Source organism: Ailuropoda melanoleuca, chromosome 4 (assembly GCF_002007445.2).
Source record: "Ailuropoda melanoleuca isolate Jingjing chromosome 4, ASM200744v2, whole genome shotgun sequence".
In the NCBI taxonomy this organism is placed as follows: domain Eukaryota; kingdom Metazoa; phylum Chordata; class Mammalia; order Carnivora; family Ursidae; genus Ailuropoda; species Ailuropoda melanoleuca.
This window is the reverse complement of record NC_048221.1, coordinates 53949800-53971959: the sequence shown is the minus strand read 5'-3', so window position 1 is coordinate 53971959 and position 22160 is coordinate 53949800. Positions and strand designations below refer to the sequence as shown.

The 22160-nt window shown below is 53.4% G+C and overlaps 1 protein-coding gene across 2 annotated transcripts in view; it reads right to left on the bottom strand.

The window, feature by feature from the left end:
- The window catches only part of WNT7A (Wnt family member 7A), an 87338-nt gene that overhangs the window by 45974 nt on the left and 19204 nt on the right, over positions 1 to 22160 (bottom strand). For both annotated transcript variants that reach the window (XM_034658839.1, XM_002920689.4), the window contains exon 3: positions 16536 to 16807. In XM_034658839.1, the coding sequence (XP_034514730.1) occupies positions 16536 to 16807 (272 nt within the window). The remainder of the gene's footprint in view (positions 1 to 16535; positions 16808 to 22160) is intronic.

Below are 22160 nucleotides of genomic sequence, written 5' to 3'. Positions count from 1 at the left end.
CAGGCAGGGAGTTGGAGCCAGTGACCTGAAGTCCAGCCTGTATTATGTGAAATATTAATTGATGCCTTTGTCCCTGAGTCATATACTTGGTCCATAGTGTCCTTTAAACCCTGCTTTCTCACCCCAAGAAGAAATTTACTTTCAAGAGAAAAGGGCAGCTTCAAGAGGGACTAGTCTGTCTTAGAAACAAACAGTATCGGGACTACACCATTGGTTGGCATCCTAACTTTTTAAAGGCTGGGACATAATCTCAGAAAATAACTGAAATGTTATGTGTTAAAAAAAAAAAAAGCAAAAACCCAACGTAACCAACTCCCCCTAAATTCCTCCCTCTTTTTCTCTCTGAAAACTTGGCCCCCAGGCATTAAATGGCACTAAATATAGAAATGGCAAAGCAAGTTAATCACTCAGAGGTGCCACAGGTTGCCCAGGGCGGTTCACGGTGGAGTTGTAAACCATTGAGAGCTGAGAGCTGTAATTAACACGCTGACAGCCTCCAAACTGTGCATTGGCCGGGAGGGAGCAGGCTGGGAACCCGTGGAGGGCGGCAGGGAGGGTGGTGCCTTTCCAAATGCACAGCAGCCCAGGTTCAAAGTCAACCACTGGCTTTCCAGGACCCAAGGAAGAGTAGACCACGCTCCTTACCTCACCGGGGCCAGGAGGTGATGTACCCCACCCCCAGACACAACCAAGCGACTTTATCTCCTCCCCTCCCCTCCCCTCCCCTCTCTTACTTAGGGAGAGACTCACTGGCCTTGGCCTGGGGCTCTTGTGCCTGCTGTTCCCTGTCTCTCAAATGCTGTTCCCCACGTGGATCACTTCCTCACTTCCTGCTCAGAACTCACTTTCTCAGACTACCCTGACTACCTAATATAAAACGCCCGCCCCTCCTGTCCTCCCTGCCTTCTCACTGTGCTCGGTTTTTTCATTATAGCATTTATTATTCTCTGCCAGCAGATTCTCTCTATACTTGATTATTTGTTTGTCCTCTGCTTTCCCTCTGGAATGTCAGCTTCATAAAGGCACGTACGATCTAATCCCAGAGCCTAAAACAGTACCAGGGACATAAATAGGTGCTTAATAAACATTTGTTGAATTAATGAATGCATGGATTTCCATCCCTTTCTTTCAGCTGGTCTGGTGATCTCACTGGGAAAATGTCCAACTTGCCAGCAATGAGCTCAGCTTTTCACCCATCCATTCAAACAGCCAACCTTCCCAATAACTATCCATTCATCCATCCATCCATTCATACACCTGTCCATCCGTATAACCATTCATCCAACGATCCTTCCAAATACTATCCATCCATCCATCTATCCTTCCAAATACCCACCCATCCATCCAACCATCTTCTAATACCTCTCCACTTTATCACCCAACCGTTCATCCTCATGACCACCCACCCACCCATCCAAAACAACCCCTAGATGGTTAGACCTCCTATCCTGGGGTCCCACAATCCCCTACATTCCCCTTTACCAAATTCAGTTCATGCCATCATGAATGCATGCAGTAATTCACCATTTCCCTCTGTTATTACAGTGTAAGAACATCAAAAGCAGAAATTGTGTGTCTCATTTAACTCTGATTACCAGCGCCTAACCCTTAGTAGGTGTTAGTGAAGGTTTCCGGAATGAGTATTGTTTGCCTTTCCCTTTATTTACTTGTTCTGCATTCCCTAGCAGCCTGAGAGCTCCCTAATGGCAAGCACCATGTTTTTAGTCATCTGGGGTTCTCTAAAATCTTGCACTTGCCACAAAAAAGACACGCTGTAAATATTGAACGAATGAGTGAACGAGTGAATGTGCAGAAGAGAGGAATACAGCAAGAGTATAGACTCTGCAGCCAGACTGCCTGGATTCAGATCCTGACTCTCTATGCATTAGCTGTGTGACCTTGGGTGAGTCAATGGACTTCTCTGTGCTTAGGTGACCTCATTCATACAAGGTGGATAATAATAGTCCTTACCTCACTGGGTTCTTATGAGATTTTTATGAGTTAATAGATGTGAAGTACTTAAAATAGTGCCCAGAGTAATACAAAGGCTACATAGGTGTTTAAAAATGAAATTGCCATTTTAAGCTGGCCCATAGGAACAAATATCAAGGGCACAGAATCTTGAGTTTAAAAGGTGGGAAGGGAGCGTCTGTCCGAGCTTGCGCTGTTCCCACAGGAGGCCTGCTACAGCAAACACTTTAACTTTTTCCAGCCACACCGGGATCATTTTGCAAACTACCAATATTATGTCAGGTGGTCATAAGTGCTATGTAGAAAAAGAACACACGGAAGGGAGCAGGAAGTGGTGAGGCAGATGGGACAGCAGTTTCGAATGGGGTGGTCAGGAGAGGGCCTCCTCAGGAAGGTAATATTTGAGCAAAGACTTGAGAAGGTGAAGAGGTGAATGTCTGGAGGGTGAGCATTCCAGGCAGAGGAAACAGCAAATGCAAAGGCCCTGGGGTGTATTTAAGGAACAGTGTAGGTGGAACAGAGTGAGCAAAGAGGAAGTAGAGGGAGGTGAGGTCAGAGGGTCACAGGGGCCCAGGTCACAATGTGAGACATTGTGAAGACCTGATGTCTACTCTGAGTGAGTTGGGAGCCACTGTGAAGTGACTTGAAAAGACTGCAGGGGGCCAAGGTGGGAGCAGGAAGACAAGTTAGGGGGCTGTTGTACTACTACAGGAAAGAGATGATGGTAGCTTGGACCAGAGGATCAGAGATACAGGCTGTTAGAAGGGGGAAGATTCTGGATAGATGTTGCATGTAGACCCAACATATTGGATGTGGGGTATGAAAGAGTCAAGGACAAAGCCAAACTCTTTGGTCTGGGCCACTGGAAGGACGGAGCCGCCATTTCCTGAGCTGGGGGAAGGAAGCAGGAGCCCGTTTATGGGCGCAAGATGAGCAGGGAGGTTTGGGACAGGAGGGGTTTCCTGCAGACATCCTTCAGCGGGGTGTGGGAGGCGGCTGGCTGTGGGAGACTGGTGTTGGGGGGGGCAAGTCCTTGGGTACCTGTGTCATGGGCTAGAAAGGACAGGGGCAGGGCCCTCTCTGGAGGTGGCTGCTCAGATGTAACTGACAGCCCCGGATGGACCCTCCTGTCTCAGAGAGCACAGGACCCGTGTGGCATCGCACTGGCGTGGGCCCCTGGCAACACTTTCCGTTCGGTAAAGTGACAAATCCCAATGACCTCCCAAATATCTCCTTCTCCCCAGTCCTTCTAGCATGCTACTTGTTTGGTATGTGGGGAAAATGGAGATTGAAAGCTAGAAAGATCCTTAGGAGTAGAATATACGGATTAAAACCTCATTACAGCTTTAAAATGACTACTATTGCTACTAATAATAGCGATGTTCATAATAGTAGCTACTATTTTCCGAGCACTCATCATGCAGAGGAACATGGGCCCAGCACTCTGTGGCGTGATAACCTCCAGTCTGCACAACAGCTCTGGGAAGTACCGATCATTGCCTTTCTCCCGGCGAGGAAACTGAGGCTCAGAGGCAGAGGACTGCTCAAGGTCACGCCACAAACAAGTTGCAAAGTTGGGGTTTTTATTGCAGCTCTTTCTACAGCTGTGTCATTCCCACCTCTCAGCGTGGAATAAAAGCCCAACACCCCTTCATGAGTCAAGGGCACTGTGTGGCTAAGACCCCCGTGCCCGGCCACCCTGCGCAGGACCCTCAAAGCCCAGGAGAGAGCAACTCCCCACAGAGCCACGCTCCCAGCAGACTGAGGGGCATCCATCCAGACCCTCAGTTGCCTCGTCTGCAAAATGGGCACATTTCACCCCTCCCCTGGAGGCAAATTCTGAGCCTTGGCCATCAACGTGTTAAAGAAAGGTTTTACAAATTATAAAGTACTTTACAAATATTGTTAGGGGTGTCTGGGTGGCTCAGTTGGTTAAGCGTCTGCCTTCAGCTCAGGTCATGATCCCAGGGTCCTGGGATGGAGCCCCACAGGGGGTTCGCTGCTCAGCAGGAAGTTTGCTTTTCCCTCTCCCTCTGCTCCTCCCCTGCCCCAGCTCATGCTCTCTCTCTCAAGTAAATAAATAAAATCTTTAAAAAACAAAACAAAAGCCCCCAAATGTTGTTAGAATTGTTATTTCACAATACAGCCAGTCCTTCCATGTTTCCCGCCCCCCCAAAATATATATATGTGCACACACACATTGTATATATATATCGCCACACATATACAGATATAATATACACACACACAATTTACACTATTGTGGGCTGAGGAGAGGCTTCAAAGAGCACAGGCTACAAAGGCAGATGGCTGAGAAGGAACCCTGACTCAGATGCTTTCCACCTGAGCAAACTCAGTGTACCACGTAACCAGTCTGTGCCTCAGTTTCCCTCATCTGTAAAATGGGAGCGGTAACATAGGCCCTACCCTGCGAGGTCATTTGTGGAGAGCACTTGGAATAGGTGGGCACATGCTGTGTCAGGACTTGAGAGAGGTGTACAGAGCAGCTGAGTGCTGTTCTCCCACTGCCTGCACCGTCCTGGCCCAGGGCCTGACCCCACCTCCCATGTCCTGGGGAGACCCTGAGATGAGGTCACTCATTCTGCTACCACTGGGACTGCCCAGGAGCCTGAGATGTTGCTCAGGTCGCTGCCTGGACTTCAGCTGTCCATCTATAGAATGGAGTTCACAAGGATTCCCCCCCACTGCAATTCCCCAGGGCTGTTAGGCCAGTGAACCGGATTAACTCCTATGGACAGAGTGCTGGGACAGAGCAAGCACTCGCTACTGTGAGCAGTGTTTGTTATCTGCATCTCAAAGACATGCTGCAAGGCCAGGATTTAAAAAAGCCCCTCTGTCTGGCAAGGAGCCCTTTTTCAGGACACACTAGCAGGTGGATTTCTCCTCAAAGGACATGCAAGTGTTCAGGATTAGGGAAAGTGACCTGTGTGCTCCCCCACATCCCTGGGCCCCACCCCACTCCTCCTTCCTTCCCTCCAGGACCATTCCTGCCCTCCCCACTCCTCTCTGTCTTCACCACCACTCGGCTCCCCCTCCTCTCATCCCAGCAGATTTGATAACACCCAGGAGTCCCAGTCCCCCTCCTGAGGACAAAGGCAGCAATTGTCCCTGGTGGGCGCCTTTTGACTGGGTCTCACCACGGTGAAATCGAGCCCCCGAGACTTCACCTCACTTGGGAGGCCCCTCAGGGCCCCCTCCTCACCTCAGGTCGGTTTCAAATGAGCCCCGTGGCTGAAGGGCCAGCAGCCACACTGGGAATTCCTTCCAAGAGAAGTCAGATGGCCACTATTTGAGAACCCCTTGGGCTGGCTAGGGGCCAGGAGGTGAAAGGATTCACTGCCACTGCTGCCGAGATCTTCCCGAGCCCCTTAATAACACCACCGATGTCTGTGCCCACTGCTACCCTCAGCTGGTGGGTGCTGTCCAACAGACCTCCCTGCAATGATGAAACTGTCGGTACGGTAGCCACGAGCCACACGTGGCTCCCCAGCCCTTGAATTGTGGACTGCAGTACTGAATGTTTCTTTCTATTTGTTTGTAATTAGTTTAAATGTAAATAGCCACACATGGCCTGTGGCAACTGTATGGGACAGCACAGTTATAAGCACCCCACGTCACTGAGAGCCCCTACTGTATGCCAGCCCCCATGCTGGGCTCTGGGAGATGCCAAGGTGACCCTCACAACTGTCTGGAAGGACGAGGAGGATTTGGGAAGGAGAGACGATGTGGCCGCCAGTCTACCTTCATAGGCTGAGCAAGTCCAGAAACCCTCTTAAAACAGAAGGTGCCCCAGGGCTCTGCACAGGTGTGGGCATTCCTGGGCACGGCCAAGTCTGGGCATCTCCTCATCCAGCGGCATCCTGAACCCCCCACTATGACAGCCCAGACCCCCTCCCCCCTGGGGAGGGGCAATATACAGAATTCTCTTCGCACAGCCTACTCCCCTCCTGGCCTAAATTGTCCTCTCCCAGCAGAGGACGGTAGCCCAGGACTGGCCCAGGGCCATGGTGCCCAGAGTGGGAGAGGATTCACAGTGCCTGGGTAATCCACAGCCCCCAAACTACCAGACACTGGGGTCTTTCAGGGCCTGAGGACTGCAGAGTGTCCAAGTTCCCCAAAACAGGGGAATCTGAGAATCTGAGGAAAAGATCTTTGAATCACGGTGTGACAGAACTAGGGGTGAGGATAAATGCATCCAAGCCCAAGAACCCCAGGGGCTATTGAGACAGTTCAATGGTTAGGGACTGAGTCTGGAGCCACACGGCTAGGGTTCAGATCCGAGGGTGGCACCTGCCAGCTGTGTGGCCTTGGGCAAGTTTCTTAACCTCTCTGTTTCTCTGTTTTTCCCTTTGTAAAATGGAGACAACAACAGAGAATGTAACCTCATAAAACTGTTGTGGGATTAAATGAGTATATGCATTTCAAGAGCTAATAGAACCGTGTCTTTATTCTCCTTGCAAACACACACCTGCCCGCCAGCCGATCTCACTTTCTGGTAGCCAGAGCTTTCACACCAGAGCTGAAACTTACATCTTCCCCTATTCCTCCATTTCATGAGTCCTGGTCCTGTCTGCTACCCTACCGGCATCACCCCTAACCCATCCTTTGTGACTGGGGTGGGGAAGGGGGTCAATGACAGCTCCGTGAGGCTGCCCACTCCAGGCTGAGCCTGAGCTCCTGCCAGGCCAGAGCATCCAGCCACCTCCTCTGGGCCTACCCTGGGCTGCCTGTGTCTATTCCCAGGTCAGGGTAGGGAGGTGGTCTTAGCAGCTCACCCCGAGCAAAGGGGGCTGCTGGGCACCAGGCTGCGCGGAGCTGGGGACCTAGAGATGTGTGTCTTCTATGTGCTCTGCCCCTGCTCCCCGTCCTGTGGCCTCCCTATTTCAACCCCTCCCTTCCCCAGCACCATCCACGGCTATCACCGTGGCATCAGCGACTAGACCTGGCTGGGCCCTGCCCTTGCTGTGTCATCAGAGAGAACTGGAAAAACCTCGGGCCTCAGGGGCATCCTCCACCCGGGCCTGGGCTGGTTTTCCTCTGACCCCCGCCTCAGTAGTTTCCACTCCAGACCTGCCCTGGCTCCTTCCTCCAGGCCCATGGACCCCAGCCCGGTCATCCCAGAGAGCTGTCCCTGATGGACCTCCTGGCCCCCATCTCAGCCCCTCCGCTAGCCCAGCTCCCACCTGGGCCAGCCACGGGGACCAGGAGCAAGGCAGAGCTGGGAGCCAGGCCCCAGGTACGCACACCATGCCTCCATTCTCCTGGCGTGCGTGTGGTCTTGGCAAGGGCGCTCGACATCTGGGGTCAGTCTCTCTTCTATTAAATGGACCCAAGGAAGGGAAAGTCTCAGTTCTAAAATGATTCTAGAATTCTCCTCCACTGTCCTGAGGCCACTGTCCTCCATGGAGTAATAGGGGCTGGGTAGGATTGCCAGGTTGCCAGGTTGAGCTCATCAATATGCCAAAAAAAAAAAAAAATGAGCCTTGACCTCAAACACACACCTTAAACAAAAGTTAACTCAAAATGGATCAGAGAACCTTGAGGACACTTTGCTCAGTGAAGTAAGTCAGCCACAAAAGGACAAATACTGCATGATTCCATGTGTGGTCAAATGCACAGAGACAGAAAGTAGGATGATGGTTGCAGGGGAGGAGGAATGGGAAGTTGGTGTTTAACAAGGACGGAGTTTCAGTTTGTGAAGATGAGAAAGTTCTGGAGACTGGTGGTGGTGATGGTTGCTCAACGGGTAAATGCACTTATACCACAAGTATACGTCTCAGAATGATGATGATGGTGAGCGTTATGCATATTTTTACTGCAATCAAAAATAAATTTATTTTATGGGGTGCCTGGGTGGCTCAGTCAGTTGACCAGCCGACTCTTGGTTTTGGCTCAGGTCATGATCTCAGGGTCCTGAGATCGAGCCCCATGTTGGGCTCCACATTCAGCGCAGAGCCCGCTTCTCTCCCTCCCCCTGTGCCCCTCCCCCCTGCTTGCGTTCTCTCAAATAAATACATAAATAAATAAATCTTTAAGAACAAACAAACAAATAAATAAATTTTTAAAAAAGAAATTGAAAAAGGAAATAAGGCTTTGTTGATTTAAAAATAACTAGTTAATTAAAAAAACGAATCACAGACTTCAATGTAAAATGGAAAACTACAAAAGCTTTTAGAAAAGAACATAGGGGAAAATCTTTGGGGCCAGGAGTCAGCAAGTTCTTGGCCACTCCCAAAAGCAGTATCCACAAAAGGGAAACCTGATCACTTGGGCCTGATCAAACTTTAAAACGTACTGCTCTGGAAAAGACCCTGCAACGAGGACAAATAGACAAGCTATACGCTGAGGAAAAAAGATGGGCAAACCATGTGTCTGACCAAAGGCTAGCATCAAGAATATTTAAGGAGACCTCAAAACCCAGACGTAGAAACATAAACAATGCAATTAGAAAGTGGGCAGAAGGCATGGACAGCCATCCCACCAGAGACGATCTACAGAGGGCAAGTAAGCGATGGAAAGCTGTTTCACATCAACCGCCCTTTGGGAAATGCTCGTTCGGACAGCAGTGCGATATTGCACACACCAACCAGAATGGCGAAAGCGAAAACCAGTGACAACGCCCAGTGCTGGTGAGGATCCGGGGAAACTGGACCCCCCGTACATCGCTGGTGGGAATGCACTTTCTCACAGAGCTCAATGTACGACCACCATGTATCCCCCATTTGCACCCTGGGGCCTTTATTTCAGAGAAATGGAACCTTGTGTTCACCCAAAACCTATACACAAATGTTCAACGCAGTTTTGTTTGTAACAGACCCAAACCAGAAGCCACTCAGGGGGCGCCTGGGTGGCACAGCGGTTAAGCGTCTGCCTTCGGCTCAGGGCGTGATCCTGGCGTTATGGGATCAAGCCACATCAGGCTCCTCTGCTGTGAGCCTGCTTCTTCCTCTCCCACTCCCCCTCCTTGTGTTCCCTCTCTCGCTGGCTGTCTATATCTCTGTTGAATAAATAAAAATAAAAAATTTAAAAAAAAAAAAAAAAAAAAAAAAGAAGCCACTCAGACGTCTTTCAATAGGTTAATGGTGATAACGAGACTGCGGCACAGACACACCATGGAATCGGTAATAGAAAGGAATGGACTATGGATAAACCCAGCACCTTGGATAGATCTGGACGGAATGATGCTGAGCAAAAAAAGCCAATCCCAATAGGTTAGATATTGTAGGATTCCGTTTATTCGACCTTCTTGAAACGATAAAAGTGTAGGAACGGAGAAGAGAGGAGCGATTGCCGGGGATGAGGACAGGGTTACGGGAAGGAGGGAAGGAGGGCAGGAGATCCAGCTCAAAAAGGGCAGCACAGGAATCCCTGCGGTGAAGATGTTATGTGTCCTGACTGTACCGATATCAATATCCTGGCTGTGATATTGTACTATAGTTTGCAAGCTGTCGGAGAAAGCTGGGCAAAGGTACGCAGGACCTTCCTGGGTTCTGACCACTGCGTGTGTATTTATAATATGTCGACACGTGAAATTTAATTTAAAAATACAAGAAATCCAGTAAAATTTGAATTTGAGTTAAATAACAAATAGTTTCTTAGTGTAAGTATGTCCCACATAATATCTGGGACATACTCGTACAAAAAAATAATTTGTCACTTCAAATTCAAATTTAACTGGGATTTTATTTGGCAATCTTACTCCCGGAAAATTTCCCAAGAGCAGATACTTGGCATTTCATTCATTTACTCAACAAATATTTCTTGAGCACTTACTATATGCCAGGCACTGTTCTAGGCACAGGGAACACACCTACGAATGTACATCATCCCTACCGTGTGATGCTGACATTGTAGTGGAAGAAGACAGACAATAAACACATAATGAGCTGTGTAAGTAAGGTGATTTCATACCGCGGTAAGTGTTACATAGAAAATAAAGCAGGGTAGCGTACAGAGAGAGCTGAGGTGGACATAGGGGAGGAAAGTCAGGGAGAGGGCCTCCCTGAGAAGGGGACATCTGAAAAGAGACCTGAAGGAAAAGAAGGAGCTAGTTACACAAAGATTGAAGGAAGAGCATTCCAGACAGAGGACAGAGCATGTGCAAAGGGCCTGAGGCAAGAACAAGACTGGCAAACTCCAGGAGTGTGTGGCTTCAGACAAAGTTGGTGTCCACTGGTCCTAAGAACCCTTTGTCTCCCCCTTCCCTACACGTCAGATTTAGAAGTCCTTTCTGAGACCATGGATGACACTGAAACCCTGGAGGTCAAGATTTGCCCAACACCATCACTGGCCCATGTCCCTCAATTTTGGCGAGAAGCCTTTCCTTCTGGGAAGGTGAGAACCCACATCTGTGCCTGTAATCTGGGGCAGAAATGGAGGGCACCGTGGCCTGAGGAGGACTCCTCACAGCCTCACCAAGTCAGCCAGCTTCAGACCAGGCAGGGCTTGGCTCCTCTGGCCCTCAACGTGCCACCGCGGACCACTCTATCTGGTCAAATATGCAAGTGGCCCTCGGGAAGGTGGAGAGGAGCATAGCTGAGTAAGCCTTATCTGGGCCCCGCCCCAGCTGCCAGGGGCCAAGTCCCTGGTGTCCCCTGACTCACAGGCCCGCCTGCAGCCAGGGCAGGGTGGGAATCCAGCTCCTAGGAACACCCAGACCAGACGGGGCAGGGCAGGAAGGGACAAGACCCACCCCCCTCCCTCCCGTGAGCAAGAGGCTGGGCAGGGCCTGGAAGGTGACTTCTCACTCCGGTGGAATTCCATCCTCCTGAGCTCACCCCCCTTGGAGCAAGCGGCACATTCCAGCAGGGCCAGCCCCGTCCCAGCTGGGCCCCCATCCCCAGCGCTGCCTCTCTGGGGCTCAGTCACCACACTCCCAGGAAGGGATTGCTGGCGGCCCTTCCCTCCCTCAAGGCCCCCAGAGCTGCAGCACACGTCCCTTTGCACAGCAGGACCTTCGACTGCCTGCCCTGCCAGGTGCAATATCCTTGTGGGGGCTCTGAGAGGCAGGGCCCCTAGCCCCCTGGCTGGGGTTCCTGAGCTGGGACCTGGCAGAATGCTCCAAGGGGGAGCATTCTACCCATGCAGGGGAATGCATCTAGAAGGGGGCACCCCTGGCTCTCCTTCCACCTCTATGGCTGCTCTTTTTCTCCCTGTAGCCCTCCTGCTCGTTTCCCCAGGGCTGTGGCCAGCTCTCCCGCTTTCCCACTTGCGTCCTCCCTCTCAGCAAGCCTACCAAACGCCAGGGTTTCTGTTACTGCCTCCTGCTGGTGGCTGCAGGGAAGTGGCTCCAGCCAAGACCTCCCTCCAGAATTAAGGTTCAGGCATCCAGGATGCCCCTGGGCACCCCCACTTGCAGCCCACAGGGTCTCCCAGTCCCACAGTCACCCTAATCATTTCCCCCAAGACTGGTGTCCCCCTGCCCCAGGTCCTGACCCCAGTGAGAAGTGGCACCCACCCATCCAACCCAAACTCAACTCAAGGTGGGTCTTGTCTCTTCTGCTTCCTAAATGGCTCTCCCTCCCCACGTCCCTGAAGCCCCTCTCTGGGTTTGGGCACATGCTGGTGCCCTGCCCCCTTCACTCTGTTCTCAATTCTGTCCTGGAGACGGCCAGAAAGCTGCCCACGCACTCCCCCACCAAAGCCCCTTCAGGAACCTCCTGCAGAAGGGGAAAGTCTCCTCCCGCATTTGGTCCTAGCTCCCTGCACAGCCTCATCGCCTCTCCCCGGACACACAGAGCCCCCCACGGACCTCCTGAACTATGCTCTTCCTTCCCACCTACCTTGTGAGTAGGACTCCTACTTATCCTTCAAAGCTCTGCTAAGGAGTCCCTTCTTCTTTCTAGAGGTCTCCAGACTAGTTCATCTGCCCAAAAGGCTGGAAAGAAATCACACAAAGCCACAGACTCCACCATCCAAAGATTTCAGCCCAGCGCTTCCGACACCTCTCTCCCTCCTAACCAAAGTGCCTATGATTCCAAACCCCACGTGTGAGGATGTGAACCTGATATTCAACAGTCCCAACCTGAACAGAGTCTGGGATTTCAATCCAAAAATATGATGGCCCTAAAATGCCAGTGGGCAGAGACTGTCATTCTAAAATCCCCTTCCCAAAAGAGCTGTCGGCTCCCCCAGCTCTACCTTCTCACCTGACCACTCTAACACCACCCTGCAGACTGCACGACTGCATGGGACCGTGCGTGGAGGGAAAGCCCCCTGGCCCGCAGCGGGGCCTCCACCTCCCCGGGCCCAGGCCCACATCTGCAGGTGAGCGCCCGGCTCTGTCCGGGCTCCCACCCAAACTGGAGACCTGTAAGGGCAGGGTGCCCCACGGCCTTGACTCCCCTCATCTGCCAGGGGAGGCGGTGAGCTGCCCTGGATCTCCCCTCACCGGGCCTGCCACCACCTCTGCCCCTTAGGACTCGTACCCTTTCCCCGACTTCCTGCTCGTTTTCCCTCTCACCACTGCTGACAAGCCCAGAGCCTGCGGTCGGGTTGAGTCTTGTCTTCTCACAGCAGGGGCAAGGGAGCCAGCGATAAACACATCTGTGATCCTTTCCAAGATGCTCAGCCAGGAGCGGCTGCGGGCTGGCCTCCTTTCTCCTGTCAGCGCCCCACCTCAGCTGTGCGTGGGGCCCATGGAAGCCTATCGTGGGGGTGGCCCTGCGGTGAGACCCCATGCCTTTGAATAATAAATAGCACACTGCAGAACCCTGCGGCCACCTCCCCCTGGTGTCCTCACCTGGCCCTGACCGGCACCTGGGGATCAGATGGCCAAATGGAGGCCTCGGATAGGGAGGGGACCCAGAGCTGCTACACACCGAGCCTTACTAACGCCAGGCTAAGTGGCTGTCCTTGCTTCTGACCACTTGGATATGCGCCTGGACGCCCGGGGTGCCCTGGAGCAGGTTGTGAGTGTCTGGCCGCCGCAGGGCTGGGCTGGGGAGCTGCCTTCCCACCGTGCTCTGCCTGAGTAGTATGGTGGCTGCCCTGGGTGGCCTCTGTTTGCACCCCGCAAAGGGGCCGGACTGGCGGTTGCTCAGGTCTTTCCCTGTGTACACCGGGAAGTCCCGGATTCCACCTCTGAGCTCCGGAAAATATGCAGTGCCTGGGTGAACGGCTGTTCCAGGAAGGCAGCCTCACGGGTCCCCCAAACCAGAGCGGAGTTGGTAGGCATGGTAAGCATCGCTTCAGCTGCGTTTCCCTGAGCGAGGAGAGTCGTTCCTGCTCAGAAACATCAAGCTGGACCCGGCCCACTCCCTTCCTAGACCCTATTCCTGACCCTACCCAAGGCCTCACTCTGCCTCCCCGGAGTCAGTTTCTATGACTTCTGCACCTCCTGTGCTCCAGAACCATCAGTGGCTCCCCAGTGACCACCGGTACTCAACCATTCACTCCGCATGTATGTAGAATGCCTCTGTGTGACAGGCCCTACTGTGTAGCCATGAATGAGGCACACAGGGTCTCTGTCCTGGTCAAGCTTATGGTCTAGGGAGAGGAGAAAGCCCCAGAACAAGGCAACATCTGAGAAAAGGCTAGGAAGGAATTGAAAGGGAAGCTTCTCTGGGGAGAGGATATCTGAGCTGAAACTTGAACAGTAGAAAGAAGGCAGCAACAGGAAAATCTGAGGGCAGAATGCAAGGCCCTCACTCCTTAGCCTGAGGGTGACCTCACAGGCTCCTCGGCTGCTGTTACCCCTTCAGGGACCCACGGATTAGCCTCTCTGGGCCCCCGAACTGGCCCTAAGTCCCCACCTCTGGGTCTTTGGCCACTACGTCCCCACACCAGCCCTGGGTCATCTTCACCTCTCTTCTCTGCCTAGCCAAACCTTACTCATTTGGGGGGCCCACCTCCTCCAGGAAGGCCACTGAGGTTGGTTTTCTGACCTCTGACAGCTCCCAGAATCTGCATCACCCAAGAGCTGCCTGGAACAAGCAACCACAGCCTTCATACCTGCTGCAGTGGTATGGCTTCTAAAACCCTCTCCCCTGTGATATACACAGAGCCTTTCTTACCCCAGTCTAAGAATTCTCTCCTTTAGTTCTCTTAGGGGCCCAACCAGGTAGGCACAGGGTGGGAGAGGGAAGCCACTTGCCTTCCTTCCATCCACCTCCAGGGCGCAAGAGCTTCTAGGGCAGGAGGGAGCCCGAGAGCTGTGACCTCAGCCCTAAGGAGTGATCTGACCACAGAAACAGGAAAGAATGAAGAGCTGAGAACCCTGGAGGGGTGTGCCGGCTCCAGGCAGGAGCTCCCAGCCACGGGACTGAATAGGCAGGGCCTTACACCTTACCCCAGGACATCATCCTGGGGGGGCCAGGTGAGCAGCTCTGCCTGCGTGACTCACCGCGGCAGCCTGGGCAGCTCTGACACACAGGATGTGGCAGGAGGCTGGAGAGGAGGAGGGTGGGGGACCTGAAGGCAGCAGGAAGGGCCAGCTGGCCTGTCTCATTCCTCTGCACGCCAGGGCGCTCGCTCCCCTGCAGGTGTGTGGCCTACCCCCAACACCACTTGCCAGACAGACTCCCTTGAATGTGACACACGTTTGCACACTTGTAATCACACCCAACCTGTGCCAAGCACTAACTAGGTGCCAGGCCCTGGGGTAAGTGCACTCCACCTCAGCCCTGAGGACACTCCTGCCAGCTCTGCTTCCTTCCCGTGAAGGAAGGACTGACAGAGCCAGAATGTGAACCCAGGCAGCCCGCGCTCCGACCGCCATGCTGCGGGAGCGCATGGCGAAGCGAAGAAGGCCAGCTCGAGAGCCAGACGCTCTGGGTTCGAAATCTGACTTAGCTCCTTAGCCATGGGACCCTCCGCGTGTTCCTTCATGGCTCTGTGCCTCCACACCTTCACCTGTGAAGCAGGGACGATGACAAGACCATTCACTGGGACACCTTGAGGGCTAAGTGAGCTGAGACAACCAGAGCCAGAAGCCGCCGGTTCCATGGACGCGCTCTCGCAGAACAAGATCCGGGCCACATAATCACCTGTCCCCCCAGTGAGCAGCTCGAGGCCCACACTCTCCCAAGAAATGTAGGTGTCTGAGCTCTGGTGATCTTTCTTTTCATCTTTTCTGTAGTTTTTTTTTTTTTTAAGATTTTATTTATTTGTTCGGCAGAGCTAGAGACAGCCAGCCAGAGAGGGAACACAAGCAGGGGGAGTGGGAGAGGAAGAAGCAGGCTCATAGTGGAGGAGCCTGCTGTGGGGCTCGATCCCATAACGCCGGGATCACGCCCTGAGCCGAAGGCAGACACTTAACTGCTGTGCCACCCAGGCGCCCCTTTTCTGTAGTTTTTAAGAGTTTGCCAGTGACCACCAGTTCTCAACGCCAACACTTAAAAATGAAGCAATGACATGTAAAGTCTGAGCCTGGCCACGGCAGGCCGGCGTTCCCGCACAGCAGCGGGAACCAAGCTGGAGCCTCATAAATGGGGCCCGGGTTCCCTGGTTCACCATAGCCCTGTGCATGGTGTCCCTCGCTCTTGTCACTCCTGCTCCTGCCCAGCCCCCGTGGCCTGCGGCGGTGCTCACATGTGTCCCTGCAGTGGTCCGTCCCCCACCCAGGTGGCATGGAGTCCCCTTCGTTATCTGCCCTGGCTCATGACGCTTCACTATGGAGCTCCAGCCAGTCCCCAGAGACTTTCCTCCCCCAGCACCTCCAGGGCCTGGGAGCTCCAGGGTGGCTCCGAGCACCTTGGCCTTCACAGGCACTTCCAGAACCCATTCCCAACCTCAGGCCTCTGCCTGGGACACTGTCCATGCCAGGCAGCACTAACTTGGGTGCCCCGAGACGCCTGGTCAAGCTGCCTGTGCTTGAATACTTCCTGGGACGGGGAGCTCACTTTCTTAGTAACTCAATCTGTTTCTCAGTGGCTGTGGCTCGTCCTCACACTGGCAGTGACACTCACTCCCCACAGGCCCTCACTCTGTACTCTAGGCCTGCACCCCATGTGCTCCCTTGCCTTGGGACAGCCAGCTCCTCATGGGACAGGGTGTCCAGCCCCCTTTCTATCCCAGCCACCTCCAGTAGAACAATCCCGAGACATCCTTGACTTTCTTCTAAGCTGAGCCCAGAATCCAGGAGAATCTGAGGAGGCAATAAAGATGAAACAGTCACCTCCTTTATTTTGAGCTCCAAATCTTGGTTAAGGTGACCGAGGACATTTTAGCGGCCCTGGCAGCTGTTCCACAGGGATGATTCCTACTGAACTCACCTCAACCCATCCCCATCGTCAGAGTTTTGTATAGCTGATTTTGTGGACCCAAGGATAAGACTTCACATCCGTCCCTCCCTCTTTCCATTTTACCGGGTTACATCCAATAGATTTTAACAGAGATTCAATGATTCAATCTCCCCAGTAACCAACATGCTTCATGCCGTACACAGATCCTGACCAGCAGCAAATTGACAACAGAGTCAAGCTGAATGAGGCTAAGGGCAGAGCCTCGTGGCTTGCCACCGGATACCCAACACCAGCCATCAGGAAAACGCTGTTTGCAGCATGTCTGCAAGAGCTGCCCGGCTCCCCTCCCTGGCTGCCTACCTTTCGGCCTGCCTCGTTATTGTGTAAGTTCATGAGAGTCCGGGCATTCTGCTTGATCTCCCGGGCATCCACAAAGACCTTGGCGAAGCCGATGCCGTAGCGGATGTCGGCAGAGCAGCCACCCCACTTCCAGCCCTCGTCCCGGTGGTACTGGCCTTGCTTCTCCTTGTCGCAGCCACAGTCACTCAGGTTGCCTTGGGTACAGGCAGCTGTGATGGCGTGGGCCACGCCGGCAGCAATGATGGCGTACGTGAAGGCAGCCTCCCGGCTCCCTGTGAGGAGAAGAGTAGGAAGATGGGGGTCAAGTCCGGGGCACCCTGGGAGAAGGCCGGGCCTGATAAGAAGGGGAGCTGAGCTCACGGAGCACTATTCCGACCTTCCAGAAAGCTCCATCGTGGGCTGATGACACTGCCCAACACCCCCAGCATGCACACATCCACCCAGTCCTGCCACCGAATGCCCTTGGGGCGTCAGCAGGGCAGTGCGGGAGAAGGCACACGGGGCCAGGTGTCCAGCCTCTGGAAGGTCGGAGGAGGGGACCCCTCTGTCGATTCCCACCCACTCCCCACCATGCTTGACGTGGCTGTGTAAACTGTGCACGCGCACACGCTCACAGCGTCCAGCGATACACCGCGAAGCAGCATTTCTTAAACACCTACGGTGTGCACAGGCCCCGGAGCCGGAGGCCTGGGCTTAAATCCCAGGAACATCAGTCCCTGGATCTGTGACTTTCCACCAACCACGACCCCTCCCTGTGTCTCAGTCTCCTCAGCTGTAAAATGGGGACAGAGCGATCGTACCTTTTTCAGAGCAACGACAGAGAGCATTAAGAGTTTGTCCGTATCAAGCTCTCAGCTCCATGCCCGGCCGGTCAAACCTGCCCGACACGGCAGGTCTTGTGCTCATGGTCCCTGCTATAACTGCTCTGTGTCACCTGACATTTATAGGTCCAGCCCCTCCTCTTCTCCATGGCCCTCTCACTAGAAGGCTGGGACCTGGTCCCCTTCACATCTGTGTCCTCGGGCATCAGTCTCATACAGAAGGCAAGGGCTAGGGAAAGAGAGAGGAACAGCCCATAGTCAGGGTGGAAAGGGGTAGGAAGGAACCTGGACAGGAAGGTTCATGGGGGAGGGGTCTGGGGAACACCGAGGCTATGTCTTCCCACAGTTATTCCCGGCTGTTTGGAGATGGTCCTGCCAGGAGGCTGGGAGCTGCCAATAGGATTTACAAAGGCTCTGCAGGATGGTGCTAGCATTTTAAGTGGGAGTGGAAGGGTCCTGAGTAGCTGGGCACAGCAGCACTGCCACCCTGCCTTTTAGCCTCTCTGAGCCTCAGTCTCTCCACCTGCAAAATGGGTTCGAGACCAGTGTCTGCTCTACAGGATGAAGATGAACCCAGGCATGGGAAGCCCTAAGTGAGCCCTCAGCAAGTTTGCTCACAGTGGGGTGGGGTGGAGGTTCAGGGAGGGCTCCCTGGAGGAAGAGGCCCCATGCCACCAGGCAGATGAGGCAGGGCTGACCATTCGTGAAGGGGCAGCTAGAAGAGTTCCAGGGTGTTGTGATGCAGATGGCCTCAGCAGTGGGTGAGGAGTGGGTGAGGCAGCCTCCAAGCTGCTTTGGGCCTCAGGTCACGCTGACCCACACTCAGGTAGGTGATTTCCCCATCCACCCCTCATCCACTTCCAGGCCTCCCTCACCCAGGCAGGTAAGACACAAACAGCCTACCCCCCACCCCATCTGCAACCACCGCTCTCCCACTCTGCAGATGTGCAGACCTCTCCACCTCTTGGATGGCTTTACTAAACCAGGGCCCTTTGCTCTGACACTCGTGCCAGCCCATCTCTGGACCCCCTCCAATCCCAGCTCCACCAGTTGTTGCCCATGACTTAAGCAAGTTCCTCCTCCTTTCTGAGCCTCAATCTCCCTGTTTGGGAAATGCGGATGATGCCAGTGTCTACTGATAGGAGCTGCCGAGATGTTACAGGAGTGGTGCGACATGCTTAGCCAGTGCCCGGCTCAACAAACACCCCTACCCTGGGCACTCTCTCCTTTGAACTGCTTCTAAACCTCTGGGGGGTGGAGAAGGGTATGATTTGAGCACCTACCAGGTTCCTGACTCTGCACACATTATCAGTTGTATTGGTATTAGAAACCATATGTGTATCACACGTGCCCTGCAGAAGGCTAGAAGATAGGATCTACAGGAGGCAGCCACAAGGTGGACACAGGCACGGGCTCAACCTCCGGGCAGGCTGGATACCTGACAACGCCTATGTGAAATTAAGAAATGCTGCATAAGATCTTCCAGTGCATGGCTGGGCTCATGGGAAGGCAAGGGAACCTGAGGGGGCCACATGTTGGAGAGAGAACTGATCACCAGCAGGGCAGGTAGGAATGGAAGGTGGCCATCTCGTGTTGCTGGGCTCTGCAGAAAAGGATGTTGACGAATGAAGGCCTCAAGGACCAGTGATCAGGCCTTGAGGCACACTGGAGCACGACACTGGAAAGGAGTTAGCACTAGATGGATAGACTCCCAGAAAGAGGGTAGAATGGGAAAATCACCCCCCCACACACACACACACCTAGCAAAGCTAGACAACAAGGAAGCAGGTCTGACATGGGCCAGAACAGGAAGTGGGAGGGTGGGAGGCGAGGAAATCAGAATCTCCTGGGAACTGGGAGCCTTGTCCCTGCCTTTGAGATTTGCCTCCCGCTTGTCCCTCGCCGTGCTCAGGGGCTCCCAAATCAAGGCGAAAGACTGGCCCCAGGCTGGTGATTCCCTAAGACCCCTGGAGAAGCAAAGACAAAGCCCCCAGGCAGCAGCTCCCCGCACAGGCTATCACACACACAAGAAAATAATATACTGGAGATAGCTAACAGCGAGATGAGACCCTCAGTGACATCAAAGAAAAGAATCATCAGAGAGAGGGTATACAGAGAACAGGATGAGGGGCCGGGGTCATCCCTGTTCCACCACTTTACAGCTGTGTGACCTCAGGTGAGTCACCTACTCTCTCTGTGTTCCAATTCCTCCGCTATAAAATAGGGATGGCAACGACCCACTTCCTTAGGGTAGCTGAGAGGTTTAGAAAAACTAACAAAAGTAAAGCATTTAGCACAGGGCCTGGTATGAAGAAGGGGCCCCAAATATTAGATTAATGACAATTTCTATTGGTGACGGTACTAATGGTTCTTTATGAGAGGTTGGGAAGGTAAAGGGTAAGAGGCTACATTGATCTTCATTTATGGCGAAGGAACCGAGGCCAAGAGAAAGGTCCGGCTCGTCCAGGCGCCCAACCGGTAGGCAACAGAGAGAAGCTGCAGACGGGGCCTCCAGACACCCCATAGGGATCAAGAGCGGTCCCCAGGGATTAAATGACTTGAGGTGCAGTGGGCACCGCCGGCAGGCTCCTGAAGCTGAAAGGAGACCGTGTCCCTTTATCACACCAAGAATGGTGTATGCAAATTGAGGAAGAGGCGGGGAGTCAGGCCTGTCATCTGAGCCCTGTTCTCCCAGACTCCTCCCTGGGGTGGGGCCAGAGGCAGGTGGGGAGGGGCAGGACCAGCACCCTTCGTGGTGTGTGCAGCTGCTCTACTCCCCCCCTTGGGTGATGGTCCCCTGGTCTCTGAGCCCCGGGCAGCGCACAGCGATGCCGATGACGCAGACGGGTGAGCGACAGACAGTCAACTAAACGTGGCTTCTGTTCCCAGGCACATCCCCTTAGGCTGGGGAATGGCAGCTGCACCCCGACATATTTAACTCCCCTGAGTTCAAGGTGGACCCCCCACACCAGAATGAAGTCCCACGACGATGGGTCATGGCCTTCCCTTCCCTGCCAAGCTGGCCCTCACCTCAGCACCTACTGCCCCAGAGAAGCAAAGGCTGTGGCTTCAGAGTTCCCAGGAACCCAGGTACTGGGTGCTCAAGTCCAATGCCTCTGGATGCTAAGGGGTCACTGTGAACCCCTGCCACTGACCTTGACATTGGGCTTGCCCGCCAACATTAGACTGGCACTGCCCAGTCCCACCCCCGTTTCTCCCCCACTGCCCACCTGACCACTGAGGAAACTGGCCTGGACATCAGGCTGGTTGCATAATTCACATCAGGTCTGCTAACCTCTTGAAGCCTCTGTTGCTTCCTCTGTGAAATGGGCATAATGACAGCATCTAGGCATCATGGGCTACGCAAGTAGACTGAACCACAGAACGAGGGGAAGGTGCTAAGTGCAGAGCCTGGCACGTAGTAAGCGTTCAGGAAACGCCAACCACCGTGGTCGTTTTTGTTATTATTACTTTCAAGTCCCATCTTGCCTCATCGTGCTCCATGATGCCCTGGAGGACAAGACAGCCTCGCACAGAGGCAAGTGCATGGGGCTGATCCAGCCCAGTCTGTCTCTCTTCTCAGCCACGCTTCGGGTTCACAAGGGGACAGGGACCATGTCTGTCTTGCTTCCTTTTTTTTTTACAACTCCCACCACGGTGTGTGAGGGACGAATGAATGAGCAGGCCTGCATTCCGGCTGCAACGCTGCCAGAAGCTGGATGACCTTAGGCAAGTCACTCAGCCTCTCTGTGCCTCCATGTCCATGTCTATTAGTATCATACTCTGTAGGAAGAAATCTATACCACCTGGCACACAGCTGGTGCTTAAATAAAGGCCAGTGAGTGGTACAATGATTATAATTGATGAACTTACAGGCACACCACTGGGAGGTATAGAGACTCCCTCTACCCCGGGTCTAGTTTTCTCCACAGCCCTCCTGCCCTTTTAGATTTTTTGTTCATCGGCTCTTCCTCACGCACCTACCACTCCCATAGCCCCGCTGGAATATAATCTCCTTGAAGGCAAGCACTCTGTCATGTTCCCCACTGGGTCCCCAGAGCCTGACACATAGTAGGTACTCATAAATTCTGTTGCATGGATGGATGGATGGATGGATGGATGGATGGATGGATGGATGAATGAAGGCGTCAAACAGTGGCCAACAAACACGTGACCTTTATTTAGGGCTTATTTGCCAGGCTCCCTGCTAGGCACTTTGGAAAAATATGTTCACCTATTTCTTAGGAAAACCACCCCAGGTGAGATTCAGAGAGGGTCTGACAGGCAGGTGGGGAACAGTGATGAACTCAGTCCATTCAGCCTACTTCCCCCAGGGTATCCGCACAGAATTAGCCAGAGCCTGGGGGGTTTGGTGGGGGGTTTGCAGTGGCGGGGGGAGAAGGGTGCTGAATACCTACTATGGGCCAGGCCCACACTTGGCTCTCTGTGTGGTATCTCCCCAAAGCCCCTTTGGTAGACACCATTCTCCACGGTGTTACAGATGAGGAGACCAAAACTCTGAGAGGCAGACGTGATTCACTGAGGCCACCCACCTACCAAATGGCCAGAACTGGGACTCCAGGCCCAAGTGTCTTTTCTCAGTCCCACCCACCTCCCTTTCTGGCTCCTCGCTGCATCTGAAAGCCCATGTGGTAACAGAGATTCCTTTGGCTTAAGGCATGGATGCTTATCAAAATGCCTTTATTTCTGTCAAGAGATGCCATTCAGTTATCAGTTAAAATGTATCAACAAATAATTTATAAGACCATTGCAATCAGATGGCTTGCTAAGCTAAGAACAAGTT